At 40.1% G+C, this 20,181-nt stretch overlaps 1 protein-coding gene across 1 annotated transcript in view; it reads right to left on the bottom strand.

Moving 5' to 3' along the window:
• Positions 1 to 581: 581 nt before the first annotated feature.
• The window catches only part of PKP2 (plakophilin 2), a 44,744-nt gene continuing 25,144 nt past the window's right edge, over positions 582 to 20,181 (bottom strand). Inside the window, exons 6-13 of the mRNA XM_035551033.2 lie at positions 19,676 to 19,853; positions 10,490 to 10,607; positions 8,899 to 9,060; positions 7,898 to 8,071; positions 7,153 to 7,306; positions 4,899 to 5,088; positions 3,804 to 3,891; positions 582 to 1,495 (exon numbers count right to left, since the gene is read on the bottom strand). Coding sequence (XP_035406926.1) covers positions 1,427 to 1,495; positions 3,804 to 3,891; positions 4,899 to 5,088; positions 7,153 to 7,306; positions 7,898 to 8,071; positions 8,899 to 9,060; positions 10,490 to 10,607; positions 19,676 to 19,853 — 1,133 coding nt within the window. The 3' untranslated portion in view covers positions 582 to 1,426. The remainder of the gene's footprint in view (positions 1,496 to 3,803; positions 3,892 to 4,898; positions 5,089 to 7,152; positions 7,307 to 7,897; positions 8,072 to 8,898; positions 9,061 to 10,489; positions 10,608 to 19,675; positions 19,854 to 20,181) is intronic.

Below are 20,181 nucleotides of genomic sequence, written 5' to 3'. Positions count from 1 at the left end.
AGGTCCCTGCTCAAAGGATTAGCCATCCTCTTCTGGGCAAGAAGAGCTGCGGTAGCTGCAGTGCCAGCAGTTCAGGGCGGGGGCACAGTACAGATTCCTTTCTTGCAGGAAGGGTTGTGAATGCATATGCCAAAGTCTTGGCTGCCGTAAACGTAGCTTAGCTCCTCTGATTAGCAGAGTAACGCCAGATCATGTCAACTCATAATCCAATACACAGAGCTTTACATATTTACATATTCATGTTCAATTGGCTTAATGGACAATTTAACTGCTGGTTTGTTGAGATAACTCTTGCTCACTAAAGGCATCAGATAGGGTTTTTAATGCTTCTTTTTCCTCTCCTAGGATCACATCATGGGAACAGCCTTCAGGTGTTTAGGAATTTGTCTCCTCCTGTTACCTATTTCCACATGTGCAGACATAGTCCGTCAGTTATCACACTGCAGGTATTTGCTGTAGGGAGGATGATGATTTCAACTAAGAGAATATGAAGCAGGATCAGATGAATTCCTCAAGCAGCAATTATCCTAATCTCATGTATATATATATCTTTTTCTTAAAAAATAAAGACATGACTCCACTCCCTTTACTATATTTAATCAACAGAATCAATTTGAAAATGTGATTTTCTTAAAATAATCATTGAATCACCAGCAACTAACTCTTGCAACAATTAGCAAAGAATGATGGATCTAAGTTCAGCCCAAAGTGTCTGACATATTGCTTCTAGAGAAAACCTCTTCTGGACACTGTTATCAATTCTGACAGCCACGTGAGCAAGGATGAGGAGAGCCAGAAATAAGGAGACATATGTACAATCAATTTTGTTTCTTTTGCTGATAATATCTCAAAGGAAAGAGGTTTAAGAACCAGTGAGCACATGAATACAAGTAATATAAAAATACTCATTTTAACTGCCTTGGTGCTTTTATAATGCAGGTAGTGAAACAGCTTCTTGTGCATACTCACAGTCTGGAAATTCTTATTTTCTAGCATATGTGAAGAAAAAACTGGGTGAAAAATTTCTATGTCCTGAGCAGTGCACTTGATGCTTAGCCACAGTAGAAAACTATTTGTATAAAACAATCTGAATATAATTTGCTGCCAATCAGCATTTCAAACCTCTCTGTATAAATGCCTGTTACACTAAAGGCAATCTGAAACTCTGAAAAATGTTAAACCTAGATGAAACTTCACCTCAGGTATCCTGAAGAATCCATCTTTGGTTATTTATACATTGATATACACAGTGACAATGTGATTAGGATTAAAAATACAAGTCAACTATCACAGGCCACTCAAGTCTACAATCAGCCTCTCTTTTCTGAGATACTTCCTGGTTCATGATGGCAACACCAATCACATGAAGATAGTTACACTAATTGATGTACAGTCTCATTTATCTTCAGTCGTGTTATGATCTGACTCAGTCTTTTAGTGAGTTATAGGCTTTTGTGGTCCGGGTATTGATGAAATCCGTCTTCTTAAAGTCCGCCTTTGGAATGAAAGAAAGAATAATTCATTACCTTCAGTGCCAATTCTGCAAGGGAAAGATGAGTTCACCTGCCTAAAAGCTAGGTATGGAGTCATGGCAGAGGTCTAGGCAGACAGAGACAGAATATGCATCTCCCCAAAGTGAATCAGTTTAGTCTAAGATAAGTGAGAAGGTCTTCGACAGCTTCCTCACGAGGGGAGTGGAGGGGCAGGCGCTGAGTTCTGCTCTCTGGGGACAGCGACAGGACCCAAAGGAACGGCATGGAGCTGGGACAGGGTAGGGTCAGGCTGGGTGTTAGGAAAAGGTTCTGCACCGAGAGGGTGGTCGGACACAAAGACAGGCTACCCAGGGCAGTGGTCACTGGTTTTTGGGTGGTCCTGTGTGGAGCCAGCAGGTGGACTCGATTCTTGTGGGTCCCTTCCAGCTCAGGATATTCTGTGGTTCTATGAATCATTGCTGGGAGTTGCTTAACTCTCCAATGACTGTATGGGGAGCCTATTCCTCTAGTTCAGCTCTACAGACTCATAACTCTTAGGTTGCTAATGTCATCTGAGATTAACTCTATCTGAACAAAGAGTTCAGGACAATGCCAAAATGCCTCAGGATTGTATCAATCTCATTTGATCACATGATTTCCATTGCTTATTATGCTGACTTTTCAAAAATATCCAGACAGGTCGCCTTAAGTTTTCAGTGCTGTACCTGATATCTCTAGGGGCCATGATTCGTACATGAACGGCAAGTAATCAGGATTTTTGAAAATAAGATTGGACATATGTGTCTTATATGTACATCCCAAATACCAAAGACTCCAGAAAATTTGTGCCTTCCAGGATATTGCGTTTTGGTTCCAGGACCCTTATTCTTGAATGCAGATTTCTGGTTTGTGAGGCAGCATACTGCTGAGTATGATGCAAGACTGTAAAAAGATACTGTGCTATGTAAATCTCCTTGAGCAAATTGAAATAAAAAATTTACAGTTCTTACTTTTTTTTTTTTTTTTTTTAAAGCTAGAAGCCTTCAGTTGCATTGTTACTTTGTTAAGAAGCAAACTGGCTAACATATGCTGAAGGCTGGGAAAACGGGATAATTTCAGGTTATTGGGAATTTTAGGTGACAAATTCTAAGCAGCAGGAAAATAGGGAATGAATACAGTTTGAAATGCAAGCTGGAGGTAGGCAGGTTGAAGTCAACCCAGCTGTGCATAGAAAAAGCACTTATAGAGCCTCAAAAGGAAAGAAACAAGTTGCTTTGTTGGCTGGCTGGTCATTTTTTGTTTGATTTTGACTGTGGCAGTAAATGTTTGCCAAACCTTTCCCTGGCTGTACCTTTTTGTTTGGATATAACTAGTACCTGGGCTTACAGAACACGCAGACAATAAGGAGAACAAAACTGCTCTGGGTTTAAAGCAAGAAGCTGCTTTGCCCTTCATTTTCTTTCGCTGGCAGCTCATGCCATCTGTGTCAGGTTGGTTCAGTCAGTGGTGGATGGACACCTACTAAGCATTTCTTCTCACTATCTGATCTGGCAGGCAGCAGCAACATTTTTCATAAACTTTTCTAGTGCATATAAAACCGCAGAGGGAGAGAATACGAACAAAGATGAGTGAAAATTAAGGGCATGCATTGCTTGTGCAAGATTTTCTGTAATCATCCCCTGCCATGGGCAGGGACACCTCCCCCCCAGACCAGGCTGCCCAAAGCCTCATCCAGCCTGGCCTTGAACACTTTCAGGGATGGGGCAGCCAAAGCTTCTCTGTGCAGCCTGTTCCAGTGCCTCTCCACCCTCTGAGTGAAGAATTTCCTCCTAATATCTAATCTAAAGCTCCCCTCTATTAGTTTTTAGCCATTATCCCTTGTCCTGTCACTACACTCCCTGACCAAGAGTCTCTCCCCAGCTTTCCTGCAGGCCCCCTTTAGGCCACTGTAAGGTGCTCCCGGAGCCTTCTTTTCTGCAGGCCGAACCACCCCAACTCCCTCAGCCTGTCTCCATAGAAGAGATGCTCCAGCCCTCTGATCAGCCTCGTGGCCTCTGGACGTGCTCCAACAGGCCCATGTCCTTGTGCTGGGGGCCCAGAACTGAATGCAACACACCAGGTGGGGTCTCATGAGAGCAGAGCAGAGGGGCAAAATCCCCTCCCTTGAGCTGCTGGTCATGTTATACATGAGTAAGAAACACCAAATTCAGAGACCCCTTGAAATCCTATCAAGTAACAGTGCAGAAGTGCTAAGAGCCACAGAGGTCAAACAAGACCTGAAATAGATCTGAAAGGACAGATTAAATGTTTTTGCTACAAGCCAGGTCTTACCTTTTTGTAAGCATTGTGGAGATCAGTATGTGACCACAAGGAGCAGAGGAGGACCGAAGCAGCCTTACTAGCTTTGCTGAACATGTTACTGCAATTTTGTAAAAAGAATGATAAAACACTTTTAAATTCCTACTTCATAATCGCAGTGCATATGCAGACTTCAGAATATGTAACCTTGTAGCATTTGTTCTGTCTCTTTCCTCTTAAATGCTGCTTTCTTGCTCTTTAGGCATTCTAGCACATCTCATGCTGTCCTGACTACTGAAGCAAATGAAACATACCTTCCTGCTTAACTTATTCTTCAAAATTATAAATAAATTAAGTACTCTATAGACTTAATCTTTGAGAAGCTATCATATTAATTCAAATTCAGTTGAGGAAAATACACCTCAGAATAAAAAAGTATTTTAGAGTATCTTCCCAGCAGGTAAAATATCTGGTTAATTAGAGAGGATTAATACTATTCAGGGCCTCATGAGGTCTCCTTTACTGAGATGAATTTTCTCTTTCTTTTTTTAAAAAGAGAGGAAGGCAAACAGAATAATTGTTCACATTCATAAAGCATGAATTATTCTTTTTTGTTTAAATATTGGTTACATGTGATTAAATATTAAAGAATGATTGAAGAACATTCACAATCTATTATCCAAAATAAACTTTATAAATAATTCTTAAGTATGGTTCCATCATTTCTATAAAATGCATTCCTGTGCTAACAATTAAAGATTATTAGGGCTGTGTTACAAAGAACAGGAAATACAGAAACTTTCTGGGGACAGATAAAATCTAATTGTCTCCAACTAAACATATTAGAATATTAGTTAGTATTAGAATATTAGTTAGTATTGTGTCGTCATCTTTGGAGGTGCTATTTAAAATGCTGGAGCACGGCAAATTTACCTGTGGATGAAACAATTGTTACAAGAGATTTCTCTGCATTTTCTAATATGTGTAATCTTACTCACATTGCAGTCATTTTTAAGCTGTCTTGTACCTTAAGAAGCAGTGTTTTCCTCCCAAGCGGCAGAGGTTGTAGTTCTTTTTTTCCCCGGGGGAAAAGAGGAAGGGGACGGGAAGGCTTCTCAACCATCTTACCTGTCATTCATGCTAATGGTAATGATCTTCGGTAGGCCATCAGCATTCAGGAGAAGCCGTGCATTGTGAGAACTGTTCTGTGTCAAATTGTACAAGGTGTAGCAGACGGAAGCTGTGGTTTCACAGGTAATATCAGACCCTGGGACAGACTCAGGAAGTATCGAGACCAAATCAGGCAAAACTTCTCTAGCTAGAAGTTGGAAAACAGACAGACAACTCCATTACTAATGGGTACAGATTTATCTAGGAGTCCTACAAGACCTCAGTCCTCCCATTATCACCTATCATGGTGCTGTATAATCCCCCCAAAAGGTCATGGTTTCATAGCTGCATTATACCCCACAGTTTAGGTTAATGCCTCCACACGAAATTGTACAGGCTGCCACTTCCTGAAGAACCATGTGCATCCTCTAGTTTATCATCGGGTTACAGGTATACAGCAAACTGAGGGAGGATGATTATAGCACGAGTTTTACTGCTGGGGCAATGTGAAGGCCTGTGCCATATGGACTGGTCCATGTCCAGAGCTGGTGGAGAAAATTACAGCGGTCAGCAATTGGTTGTAGCCAGTTGCTCCCCGTGTAAAAAGCAGCACCAGCCAACAGCTGGGGGCATTTTGGAAAAGAAGGTGCTCTTTGTACTCAGCTTGAGGCCATACTGGATATTCTGCCCTCACTATCCAGTGTGCCGCTCGGACTGAGAGCATTTTGTTCACTCTGATTTCTGCTCATTCCTTCAGGTGGATATGTGACAAGGTTTGTTTATATTGAGATAAAATCACATACGATTTAGAAAAGGACCTTTAAAACTGAATGAGCCACCTCCTATGATAAATATCAGTCAAAGCAATTATGTCAGAGATGACAGTCTTTTTTTTCATTGGTAAATCAAGTAAGTTGATTTTCAGAAAGCAGTATCTTGAAAATGTCTGTTCAGAACAGGCTATTTATTTCAGATCAAATAAAAAATTTAATCTCATTTTTCATTCATTTTATTTTCACGTTTCATATGAAATTTAACTCAAATTGGTATCATATATTCATTTTGCTTGCTAAATAGAAACACTTTTAACTAAGAAACATTATGCCCTTCCTTTCAGCCAACATTATTTGGAGAATTTGACCTGAATCCACATATATCAAAAATATGTGGATCCACAGTCAATCAAAAATAACTCCTTTTCATGGAGAAAAGGTTCACCTGAAATTCCCCCAGTTCTCTCTACCATGTGTAAAGCAAGAAAATGACTGTGAAGGGGAAGCACCTTTCTCCAGAGCTTCATGCTATTCTGCCTTTTCCACAATCTTTTATAGATTGTTTTTCCTAAGGAAACCCCAACTTTTTCCTCTCAGGTTAATTCCTACTCTTTCAAGAGGATTTACCACTTGCAATTTTTAACACCGTATGTATTATCCTTTCAAAATCAGCACAACAACATAATTTAATATTTTCATTAATAGGGAATGTTTTCTAAAGATTACACAGTGCCCAGGAGACTGTTCTGCAGAATTCTGGAGGTTAATCTGTCCCATGAACAAGCTGTAGGCCTGTAATTTCCCCTTCCCCCTTCGATGAGAACACAGAAAATGACAACAAATGATGTGAATGCACTTATCCTATCAGTAGGAAAAATATTCAAATATAAATTAAATTGAAATGAAAATACTCAGAATAGAAATGTCTTCTGATGTGAAAATAATTGTAACATTTTAGAAATAAAGCCCTCCATAAAAACCCGATTATTTTCTCTGTAGCATCTTCTAGCTTCATTTTCTGAAAAGTTATACAAGAAAAATGTGCAAGAGACAAGCTTCCAAAGTTTTATGTATAAGAGAAGAAAATATGATCTCTAGAAGAACTACAGACGTTCCATGATTCTTACAAAGGACTACATACCTGTGGCAGTACAGAACTCTGCAGTTACCTTCCTTTACTTCCTTTATTTTAAGCACAAGAAAAACTCCCTGTCCAACTCCCTGTGTAGATTTTATGTCTATTATTTATTTTTTGAAAGTAACATCAATAGAAGTATCTGACGAGGAATACACAATGTACAGAAAACTACAGGTTAGATTCTTCCATAGGCAAATCCCTTATTTTTAACCCTGCATAAGGACTGCAAGTATCTGACCTAAATATTTATCTACTAAACCCACATACCATTTTTTTGAATGTTTCTTTATTAAAGAAGGAAAGATTAAGGTAAGCAGAGCAGAGAAAGAAAGCCCAAGAGACAATATTAGTCTCTGCTCACCTATATCATTTTGCAGAGAGGTGTTGCGAGACAAGTTCCTGAGCAGTGAGACTGCTGTCTTCTTTACTGTCGGGTGGCTTACATGCAGCATAGTTCGAATACTTGGAAGGCCATTTGCTTTCCGAACAACAGTCTGGGCCACTGCAAACGGCATCTGTTATAAGGTACACGGCAATAATATGTCATTATGATGAATGTATAGCCTCATAAATAACAGCAGTAGGTTCTCTGCATCATCTTAAGTATATTTAAATTACTTTAGATCTGATGCTATGTATGAGTTGCAACAGAAGAGGAAGGTGATATAAACAAAGTTTCAAGCCCTCTGTCTCCCACATGCTCTTTGGCCAGTTCCTAAGCCAAAACATGACAGAGGTCATCAGTTTCTTCACCGTGAAAGTGATGTGTGGCTGTGTCAGAGACTTCCTCTCCCCATGGGACTGACTACGATCCACAAAACCCCTCTTTCACATTTTTAGCATCCCTTGCTGCGCAACGAATTAGCAAATTCCATACACAGACAGAGTGAAAAGAAGTAATCCCTGTATTTGCCAAGCAGGAAATATCTGCAGTGCCGGTTATGACTTTCTCTTCAATGTTCTTTGATTTCATTGACAGTGTTTGGGAATCAGCGGCTTGTCAGTGGTTATCTGAGCTTGGTGCTGTGAGCGTTGCATTGCAACCCTATACTCTATACATTTACATTAAGAAAGGAGTGACAGGAAAAAGAAAAAAGCTGACTTACTGGTCCAGTGCCAGCTGTGAGGTTCTGAAGAGCTCCCAGGGATGCTTCCTGGGTATAGTTTCTGGTACTCTTTGCTATTAAAGAGAGATATATCCTAATCAGTGTCGAATGCCAGAGTGATTCCACACCTCTGGGATTGCTCCTTTCCTCAGGTAGTGGGGTGTCCTGCTGCTTCTAAACATGTAAACAGATCAAGCTGTTAGAACCAGTGACTTTATATGACATAAAGCATCACAATCTAAACTAGCAATTTTGTAACTCCATGACCACATGATTTTGCAGAACTTACTATGGACTACTTTTGTCATGAGAATGAAAGTGAACATTAATGTAACATAGATATTTATTGGCAACTTGTACAACTTCAATATTTAACTGTACTGACTATTCCATCCAAAAAGAGGAGATAGATAGAGAAGTTGTGTTGCATGTCTAGCTGTTGACATTGGTGACTGAGCTGAAGGAGAAAGAGAAATAGCATGCTACAGCTCTACTGTGGATGGAACAGGGGAAGGAGGAATACGATCTAGCAAAAATAATGGATGGGGGAGGGTCATCAGTCCTTTTCTTTCCCTTTCTCCCTCCCCAATACCTATTTTTCTCTCCAATAATTCCCAGCTACCAGAATATTTGAGATCTGTAACACAAGTCACCTTGTGCTGGTTTCACTGCTGAAACTGCCACAATGCCCAGCCATTGGTAGGACACTTGCACAGTTCCTGTAATTGGTACAGATACCATTTAGATCCATCAGAAGGGATGAAACTGACTGACAGTATCCCTTAACTAAGGAAACTGTGAATTGCTTTGTCACTTGTACCATTAGCAACTGAACATGATAATGGGTGTTAGGAAAGGCTATTGATAAATTTACATTTTTGGGGTGAGTCACACTACCGGACACATCACCAACAGAGAAGCAACCTAAGTAGATCACAGCCTTATTCTCCAGTTGTTACAACTGATTAACCAAATGAGATGTAATGAAACATGTGCTTTACCTCTTTCACTTTTCTGCTCCGTGTTCCAAAACAGCCTGGTGTTCTGTCATGGGTAGGGATATTTCTTCTTTGCATATAGATGCTCTGGGCATAGTTTTCAGGGAGCTCTACCTCTAGTTGGTAGGAAAGATTGTGAAGAATGCACACACAATTCTCTGTGGCCTAAAATAGCAAAAGAATAGGGATCTTGAAAGCTTTGGCATGTATTGAAAGGGCATGTGTAGACATGGGGAGAACTTTCATTTTTGGATCTTAAACAATTAGCTGCAGATCTTCTAATGGCTTACAGAAGAGCTCGTCTTCATGCCAGTGATCCACAAGACTGTATTTACACCAAGAAATTAAACATGTCCTGGGATGTTCCTGAGCGCTGAGGCCAACTGGCACACAGGGCTTGTGATCAGAGCAGGGTGCATGCCTGCTGGAAATGGTCCTGACACATTATAATTCTTGAATGTACCTGGGAATTGTTAGGACGTGCTATTTGGCACAGACCAGAAGTGTACCAAGGAACGTATAGGAACTTAAGAGCAAAGATGATCACGTACACACCCAGCCACGCTGTTAGCAAAAGGAAAACTTTGTGTCTTACCCAAGGATACAGCACTTTTCTGTGTTAGATTTTTTTTTTTTCCCCAAATTAGATGAGCCTTTCTGGGCGTAGCTAAGGTCAAGCTGACAATTTCTGAGTGATGAGTTTAGTGGCAAATAGTTTTATTACCATTTCCTCCTTTTTTGAAAGTGAAAAGGGAATGAGTGGTTTTAAGACAAAATGCAGCAGGGAGCTATTGGCACAAGGATTATGTGCTGGATTCTCCCTGGAGCTAATGGCACTGAATACAGGGAGATGGAGAAGCTCAAGTAACTAATCCTAGGAAAGAGCTGTAAATATACAGTAATTAACACGGTATAGCACAAGTTATAGCAGGCATGCCTGAAGTGCCTCACAGGCTACGGTTAACCTCCTCAGCGACTGATGGTCTTTTCACCTAACGTCACCCAGCTAAAAGACAAACATTTAGTCTAAGTGATGTTCAGGGCTCAGCTGCAGTCAGTGGTGGGAGAAAGAGAACGAGAGGAACTGGCTTCTGGAGGTGTCCCTGTCCTTGCAGTTACTGGCTTAGGCAGAATGAATAACTTCTAAAAAAAGTAGGAAAATGAACCCCATTCTAAATGATGCAAGCTCCTAAATTACACTACCAGTCAGAGTTAGGTTCTTCATTTCCTAAGGGGTATGTAGCACTAAATATACAGGAAAGTGCCCAGATTAATTTTTTAAAACTTCTAGCTAGCTAGCTCCCTTAGACAACTAAAAAGGTAATATCTAAATCTTTAAAAGTTTCTAGTTCTCTGTGGTGATTCTGAAAACTGTTTTCCCACAGCTAAGCTATGTTATTCTTTTACACGGCAGGATAAAAAACACTTTTAAAAGCTTCTTTCTGAACCTTCATCTTTGGTAGTTCTAAAAGCTTTGGAAATAAGTGCAAGCTTGGCAGCTACATCACAGCTGTTTCTGAATACCGGTTTCTGAACAAAAAATTGCTCTCTCTGTGATTTCCCCCAGGAAAAGACCTTCCATCTTGAAGAATACCTTGTCATTAGGCTCGTGGTCTGCAATAGCTCCTTGAATGTAATACACAAGAGAATCAATCAAGCCGTCACAGTCTCTCATCCTTTGCCTTCCTTCCGGGCCAGCAGAGCTCATGTTTCTGTGCAGGAAGGAATACATCGGTAAGAAGAGATTTAGGCAAAGATATTTCCTTGTGCCCCTCTGATTAACTATTCCAGATAAATCTTAAAATACTGAAGTTAAGGATGACTGCTTTTTTCTTCTGCAGAACTGTGAAATAGTATGAGCCTCTAAGTAAAACTTCTACTTTAGTGGATTCCCAGATGATAACAAATAACTAAGAAAAACAAGCTGTTTCGATGGATAAGGTACAACCGGACTCAAATCTCCTTCTTGTTGAACTGATCTTTTTAAGCAACCTAGTTCAGTGGGAGGTGTCCCTGCCCACAGCAGGGGGCTTGGAAATAGGCGATCTTTAAGGTCCCTTCCAACCCAAACCATTCTATGATTTTCTAAACAAATTGGACTTTTTTTTTTCTTTTTTTTCCCATTATTCCATTTTTAGGTATTTATATGTATATGTGGGACATCAGCTATGTCAAACTATCAGAGGAAATGTACCTATAAAAAATGTCCATGCATACAAACGTCTTTTAGCATTTACCTAAACCCAACCAACTCTTGAACACCCCTCAACAGACACATGTTCTCAGTGTTTTAGCAACATCCACACATTAACTGTAAAAGCTCTGGAAAACAGAGAACAGACGTTTCTTTGTATCCTAAACTCACACTTGTGCCTGTAAATGAACCACAGAATAAAGGCACCTTTTCTCGACTTAAAGATAACTGATTTCAGTTAAGGACCAGGTTCACACAACAACCCATGTGCTCTTAGAGGGGAGGGGAAGGCAGCCGAGCCTGCAGGGAGAGCTCTGGGCGAGTGCCTGCGCAATGCATCCCAAGAGAGCTGCAATTGCTGCCAGCTGGGCAGCGTGGGAATACCAACGCTTCTGCTCCAGCTGGTGGGAGATTCCCTTCTCTGCTTCCCCCTGATCGTCAGAGGCACTGAAGAGCAGCCGAGCACCTTTCCTTTTGCCGTGCTGCCTTGTGTCCTTCTGGTGCACAGCAGACCCATTACCACATGGCTAGCAGTATGTGTTTCCCCTCGCCTGCAGAAAAAGACATATGGGAAGGATGGGGAAGGGCATGTCTTCTGGAGAGTTTCTCAGGGCATATTGTCTGACTCTCTGCCAAATGCTTGCTTGCCCACCTCTGTGGAGATACCAAGGTCCTCAAGGTCCAGTTAATAGTTTCTCTGTCCCACTAAAACACTCTCAGTGCAATGCCTCCACTGCCCCTGCACCACTCTCTGTGCTCCTGCACAGCTTTCAGAAGAGCAAATGTGCAGGGGCAAGGAAGAGTTAAAAACACACCGCACTCTGCTGCTTCCCAGCTTTCCAGAGCATCCTTCTGCCTGCTGGCACCTCAGCAGACGAAGCTGAAGCCTCCAGAAACTGCTCGGCCCGAGCGAGGGAAATGCCAGATGCCTTCTGCAGATGCCTTCTGCTGTTGCACCGCAGTGGCTCGAGCATGCCTGCGCACACTTTCTGCCTCCTCCAGGCTCACAGAAAACCGTTGCTTGCCCTGCTTTCTGCTGAATTTTCCTGTGCTTTGTGGTAACCCGAGTGCAGCTTGAAAATGAATGATGAAAGTGATTTAAAAACCCTTGAAAAGCCCAAGGACATGCTTCCTGTATGAAGTTTGGCTCTAAATAAGCTTCTGATTTTCGGGGAAGTAGCAACACTTACAGTTTTGAGGTATAATTATTTTTACAACTGAACGCCCTCTGAATTATGGAATGCTGCAATTGTAAATCTAAGCCTCATTATTTTGGACTCCTGCTGCTCTGCTGGCCAAAAGGCTGCACACTGTATCACATTCCTGCTTCTTTGTTTGAAATAACATTAAATACGGCCCAGTGTTAGCATCTATCACAAACAAGAGGGTCATGTACTTTAAATATTTGCAGGGAGTTTATTTTACACACTTACTTTAACCACTGGAAATTACAACAGTTTAAAATGTTATTAATGACAAAGCCAGGAAGGCACAGCTTTAAATTTTCCTGTGGCTTACTACTGTAAAATGCATGTGATTTTAAATACTGCCAATGCAGTTCTGTCCCCCCAGACCCTGGGAGGTACATCTTTAGGTTAAATGTAAATGCGTTTTAATTTTAGTTTTACTTTAGGTCATGCTGTTAATAATGTCCCTATTTATAAGTTCATTCATGTTCTCATGGAATTATATATCACAGAATTAATATTCAGGTTCCTCTATAAGGCATCACTTTGGAATTTAATTTTACCTATATATGTCACATTTGAGACATGTCATGCTTCAGTGAGTTTATGGTTATGCTGACAGAAATGTACATGCTACAGCCCTTCTAGTGCATAGCAAAAATAGTTTCTGAGGTACACGGACTAAAAATACCATTAAAAGATAAGTGTGGAATTTCCCACACCAAAGACACTTCTGCTGATACAGCACTTCATCTTGTCACGGTACGTTATTCTAGAAATCACTTAAGTTTACACAGCTGTGATCACACTGAATGGCTGTAAAAGGAAGAGCCATCACTCGGCCTTGTTTCTAGCGTGACTGTGATGTGGCACACAGCTTCATAGACCAGGAAGCAGAGAAGAGTATGAAGCTGAGGCACTGTCCTGCTCTGCAAAGGAAATGCATTCCTGAACCGTTTCCTTAAGTAGCTGATCCTCAACTGTTTATCCAGCCAGAGACAACACTATGTGTACCTGTGTGTGCACACATATATGGCCACTCCATTCTCCATCTCCTTTTCTCTCCTTATTACCACAACGTGGATTGGGAAGGGAAGACCTCTTACTCTACCACTTGTCCAACTACAGCTGGAACCATTTTACTCTGAATAAGGTCAGATTTGGTTCTCAAGGCAAAGGGTTGGCAACTAAAGTGTTTTTTTTTTTTTTCCTAATGAAATGCTGGGAAATTCCAGGAAGAAAATGTTATTAGACGGGGGGGGGGGGGGAAGAATGTTTCTGAGAAGCATCACATAAGAATCAATTGCCAATATAAAAAAAAATCATTTTGAAACAATGGCAGCATTTTGCTTAGCAAATTGCAAAACTGACTTTATCCTGCCTTCCCAAGATTTGTGTCTCCTGACAACTGTAGCACCACTCTCTGAGCTCAGGAGTTGGACTTTCTTGTAGTGGAGCTCCTGAAGGCCTTGAAATGTCCATCACTTGGGCAATTGACATGGTTGAACTGGCCCAGAATTGCAGCTCCTGGCAACCTTATGGTGAGACTCCAGGGCTACCTAGAATCTTCAAGCCTGTTATGCAAGTTTGTTTTACTTGCATGTCATCAGAATTATACTGAAACAAATACATCTGTGGAAAAAAGAATCAGCTGGAGTCAAGATCAACAGTCTTGTAGAAAACCTCTTCTGCTACACAATTCCTGATACTTCTGCCCTGCATCAGTACTGAACGGTTGGGAAGATGCAGCATTAGACAGATTGCTGCTTGCAGGGACGCTCTCCTTTGAGACATTTAGAGCTTAAGCTTTGATATCGTCTAGCCATTACAAATATCTGACTTCTGGCATGCTCATATATGCTAATCCTGGTGACATGCCCAAACAATACTGCATGCTAAAGTGGATGCATGTCACTACCTACATGCCTCGTTCATCTCACACTGAATTTGCTGCTTCTATTTTCTCCTGCACATGTGTATGGTAGAACTATATCTGTGTCTGAAGTAGGCATTAACCCTTATTCCAGTGACATTTATGGAGGATCAGCTAATTCCATGTCAGGGAAAATTTTATGATCCAAGTGAGGTAAGTACAAAGAATTGTAACATAGTAAAATCAAGCATGATTTTGATAGAAGCTGAATGATTATATATGTTCAGTTACACTGCAAATTTAACCAAATGAAAGGGATGCTTCCTTTAAGCTAGCACTGAGTCACATTCTGGCAGACAATGTTGGAAAAGGTTTTTGCACTGCTGTGAATGATCCATACTACTGATAAGAAGAAGGCTTTTGCTCCTGGGACTCATTCTGCCAAAACTGGTAATTTGAATTTAACTCAATTATGTGACAACAATTTCCTGAAATAGTTCAGGAAATTGTGTTCACTTCATGCCTTATACAATTCAAAAATGCAACGGGGAGGGAAAGGAATTCAGGGATCTACACAGTAATGCTAGGCTGCAAGCTGCTGGCTGGAAATAACAAAATTCCTTTCAGGAATGGGGGGAGCAGACAGACCAAAGAGTAGACAAGAGAAGATAAGAACAGATGGAAATAAACCTAAAGGAATGGCTATGCTATGCAAAAAGCATAGGTTCAAAGACTTGTTATCATTAGTCACTTGTTTTACAACCTCGGTTAGAAGCTCCCATTATAAACTTGATCTGCCATTACACTTTTCAACCAACATTATGAGCTTTTGCCTTACTTATCTCCAGATAAAATGGAACTAGATGGTTATGCAGCCTTCTTGTCTGAAGTGCAATGATACTACTTCCTCAGACAACAGCTTTCCACTGTCTTTAAGAGTCCCTGTGTAATATAAAATAAAGCTGGGACAGACAACAGATGAAAAGCAGTGATGCAAAACAAACTGTAGTTGTGATCGTTAGCTCTTAAAAAAAATGTTTTGCAGGAATAATTGTGACCAGCAAACATAACTTTTGGAAAGATCAGCCCTCCAAGGCAACACCCAGGACAATGCTCCCTTTAGCTGTTTCAGCAGAACAATCACGTTCTGTCCCTGAGTAACACAAACATCTTACATTCCCAAATTTTGGGAACAGGTATTTCAAGGTAAAAGTGTAACAAGATCATTATCAGCATTCACAGTAAAATAGACAGCCTTCTGCTAAGCCTTCCTTTTAATTCACAGGAAAAGTCACGCCAGAAATTCAGTTACGTAAAAATAATATTTAAACCCATATATTCTGCATCTTACTTTTCAGACTTGAGGAGGAGTATGGAGGAGGAGGCTAAGTATCTCCAGAATACATGGCCAATCCATTTCTAGTAGAACTGGAGACAGAACTGTTATGCATACTACTTTCAGGCCAAAAAAGAGTGACTTTCTCTTTAAAATCCAACAAGAGTTGTCTTGTCTGCAAAAAGTCCACACTACCCCCCTCCATAGTTTAATATGCCTGTTTTATTTATTTGGCTTTTTGTCAGGCAACCAGTGAAGTCTTTTGATTTGGTTTACTCTGCCTGCTCAGGGCACAGTGCTTTTCTAATCGCATTTCAGAACTGAACAATACTGTTATTTATTCTAACTGCTAATGCAAAACTGTGTGGTGTACACTGCTACATTTTGGTCTTTAAAGTTTTGTGCCCTGCAGTTTCCTTAAAACTGTCAGAAGCAAAACTTTAGGACAAATAGCAGATCTTAGAGAATGGGATTAACAAATCCTTCCAACATTGGACTGCCTTATCAGTGAGTGCATGCACAGACCCAGGCAGCTGACGTTCAGAATTCAACAATATTTCTTGCAGTTACTGGTTAGCAGAACGGGGAGTGTTCTGGTTGTTCGCTCGTTCCAGCAGTAGTATCTGCAATATCATCTGCTAGATGGGGATTCACTTTCCCTCTTGACACTATGTTAAAGAGAGCTTTATTTTACTAGCTGTTAATTGTGTGGCACAGTGCCTACACCCATGTTAGATGACAGTGTTGGATTTGTACTGTGGCTGTCTCTGTCAGTCAATGGTTATATGCAAATTTTTTAAAAGAAGTTTTGGCATCCTTCTATACCTAAGCACTGTACAATGCATAATATATCGTACTTCAAAGTACTATTTTTATTCTGTAATAGAAGCTGCAGGCTATAGACCTTATCAACATGCACAACAAACATGTTAGTATTACAAAAAGCAGGACTAATTACAGATTTATATTCTGGCACATATCTACGCTTAAAACATCTTTATTACTAGCATCATTCCTTCAATGCACAGGTTTTTTTTTTATTTTGTGGTGTGCTGTTCTTAGTTTTCAGAGCTTCTTTGTGCAAAGATTTTTTTTAAGCAGCACATAAGTTAGGAATATAGTTGGTGATACTTTGGGAGGTGTGTTAATTTCCATTAAAGAGAAGCAAACTGATTCATGCTAAAAATCTTGTATTTTTGGTCTGTGCAAAAACGATAAACCTCATTAAAAACTATTCTCTGCTAGGAAGTATGTTGGCAATCCGACAGATCAACTTTAACTGTGAATTTTCAAGACCTTGTTCTCCTCTCAGTTATCATTTTCAGTGCTCAAGCATTTAAAGATGACAAGGACAAGCATATGGACATCATATTTTTTAAATAGGCAATGTATCTTTGGGAAAAGGTCAGTTTGAGAGACTTTTCAATTAAGGCTGCAGAACCAACTGCAGCTTTGAATTAGCCCCACTCACTTTCTGTACACAGTAAGGTACGTTCAGAATCCACTTTTATTTGATTTAAAACAACCCAGCTACTGCTACTCCTTATTTGTCACATACCAAATCATATCACGTTGCTTCAATAAGCTCAGAAAGAGTAATAACATCCTCAAATTATGAATAACTCTGTGCCCCCATGCACTGGCTTGCTGAGAAGAGATGGTTCCTGAATCCAAATGCAGGAGCAAGTAGCACCATCACGAGTGGTACATCTGACAGCCAGACTGTTCTCTGTACATATGCAGCTCAGATTAATTCATATGAAAAAAGATGATCCGCTTCATTTCAGAGACAACACCACTAGTCAGAAAGATTTTATTATGGCTAGTTAATGTTTCTCTGTATTTGTTTTTGAGCTATCAGAATAAATAAAAGTTAATTATTACTTAGAGCTGAAGTTAATTAGTAGTTGGTGGGCTGTCAGGGGTTACTGCAGAAGATGCTTTATTGTTGAGTGTTTTGTATAGCTAACAACCCTTTTGTCCTTTGAAACCACATGAGTCAGACAAAGGACTGTTTACACAGTACAAATTCATCTAATACAGCTAGACCTACTCTGCTGTAGGACATGTTAGCAAAACAGATAGATATGTGTAAGGCAAAATTAGGCAGCTTCCCAGCCTCTAAATTCCAAACGTAATTCCTTTTACATTTCTCAGAAAAGTTTAAAACTTAGGCCTTGCCTTGACTCTCATATTATTACTCATTACTTTATTCAGACTATGGCCTTGCCTTGACTCTCATATTATTACTCATTACTTTATTCAAACTATGGCCTTTCAGGTAATCAAAAGACACATGTCTCTGATACTCACATTTGTATTTATGTAACGTACAATCACTTTGAACTCACAAAAAAGACAAAGGGCCACAGTTTAATAGATTGTTATTTTAAAAGGCGTATCCTGTTTTAAAGATGTGACTTTTATACTGCAGTAATTTAGGGGTGGGTCTACTGAGGCCTTTTGTACTCTGTTTCTCTGTAGTAGCTGTAGTGTTCATGAGGCTGTTACCTGGTTGCAGCAGTAGATGCACACCTGTAAATCTATTCATCAACACACGGCAGCCTGGCCTTCATTTAGTTAAAGTTGTGAAAAAAGCTAAACGTGACTTATTTTGATTCAAAAATGACTAAATCCTAATTTAGCCATTTTCCAATCAGCATAACCACAGGCTGTGATACATTGAAGTATGCGTCTTTGGCAATAGTTGAAAACCGAACACTCCTCTGTACTTCTTTGTTCCATGTCCTGTATGTCCTTTCCAACTCCTGTATTTAGATAAGAAACAATTATGGCTAGAGATTAACTCTTACTGTGTACTTAGCCAAAGGATCTTTGAAGATGGTACTGAATATAACTGTTAGGTGTGGTTTATATGCCACATATGAAAAAAAAGAGTGACTTGGCTGCTGCTGAGCATGTTCTGCTTACTACCCAAAGGACTGCTCCCATTCCTCGTAAAGCAGGTAAGACTCAGCAGGCATTACAGCAGGTCTCAGAGGTGAGCAGAACTTACCCAGCATAAATGGCATAATCACTGTTGTCCCATTAATATCTAATGTTGCTGTAGACGAAAATGACTTGCTCAGTCTCTGGAAAGAAAATTCCAGGTACACAAGCAATTCAGTTGTCCCACTGATGGTCCAATGACAGCACAATTAATCCTCCATGTATGTTAGTCTTACAGTAGCCCAAAAGGAAGCGATAGGGCTATTCAACACTGAAGTGTAACAGGGAAAAATTGTAAGAGAAAGCTGCAAGCCCTCTTTGTGGTTTTTATAGAAAATACTAATGCTCCTGGCTGTCCACAGTTAGTAACCCACTGTAAATGACGTTACCCACTGCTTGAATAAAACACATGACTGCAAATTTCTCTCGAGGCTTTAAAAGTCACCATTAGGGGCTTTAAAAGTTATCCACCAGAGCAATGGTCTCTAAAGTGCAGTGCAAAAAGAAAATATTTTTTAGACCATTAATAATTAAAATAATATTAAAAAATAGCATTAATTCTGTCTTTATTTTTTAGTTTTTTACTTTCTATTGTTGAGTACATTTTATAATGTACATAATATATTAGCACAGTAGTAAGCGTATATAATTTATAAATAAATATACATATACTGGGGAGTGTGCTCAGCAGTTTTTTTACTGATATGGATATGTAATCAAAAAAATTTGGAGACCAGTTCATTAAAGTCCTAAAATAACTTTAAATGGTTCCCAGAGGCTTAAAGTTTCTTTTAAGTTACTGTTAGGTTTTCTCAAATGCTAATTTGCAGTACCATTCCTACAACTTTTTAAAAAAGCTTTTTTATTACTACTATCATCATCAGCCAGGAGCTGATTTCATACATCATGTCAACAACTGTTATTCAGGAAAGATCTCTCTGACTTCAATGCAGCTATGCACTGCAACTAGGGCTCTGATTACTATCTTCTGTTATGGGTATAACTAGCCTGCAGAGTACCCATCAGATCAATACAGAGGAACCTCACAAAGAAAGTTGTTTTTACTGTAGCAAGCAGTAATTCTTCTGGTTTGACACAAAGTACATGAGGCATTTCAAAATATGATCTGTATGCAAACCCTTTTCTTGGTGCCATCACAGTTCAAAGTAAGCAAGCAAGAAAATGTGTAGGCCTGTTTTAGCACCAGTATTATTTTGGGTACTTGTAGACTGAGTGCTCACCTCAGGCATCCTGTGGCATTGTAGAAGATATCAGGGTCAGACAGAACACTTGACTTTGGGTAATCTCGATCTGGCCAGCCAGAGCAAGGGATGAGAACAGCTTCCGTCAAGGTCTGAAGGGCTTCTTTAACCAACAGATGCTTCAGCTGGTCATTGGAGGACAAATTCCACAATAAACCTGCAATATCCAAAATAAAATCAGAGTGGCAAAAGACTCCCCCGAAGTTTGCAAGATGTAATCTCAAACTTCTTTAAGTTAATTAGTGAAGGAGCCTGTCTGGCTCTCGACATCCTCAAGAGGAGCAGAAGAGGGTGATAAGAGCTCACCAGCCACCACGACACAACACCACACAACACCCTACCACGTGTGATTGCACACTGCTCAGTCTCTAGAGTCACCAGTGAGAGTTGAGAGGCTTTTTTCTTATTTTCTCTCATGAGATAAGCACTTTGGCACTCAGCCATACATGGACTAAATGAACATACTCTTCCTTTATCTTCAACTA

The sequence above is a fragment of the Cygnus atratus genome, chromosome 1, assembly GCF_013377495.2.
Source record: "Cygnus atratus isolate AKBS03 ecotype Queensland, Australia chromosome 1, CAtr_DNAZoo_HiC_assembly, whole genome shotgun sequence".
In the NCBI taxonomy this organism is placed as follows: Eukaryota; Metazoa; Chordata; class Aves; order Anseriformes; family Anatidae; genus Cygnus; species Cygnus atratus.
Note: the sequence above shows the minus strand (reverse complement) of the source record. Positions and strands in the feature narration are given on the sequence as shown.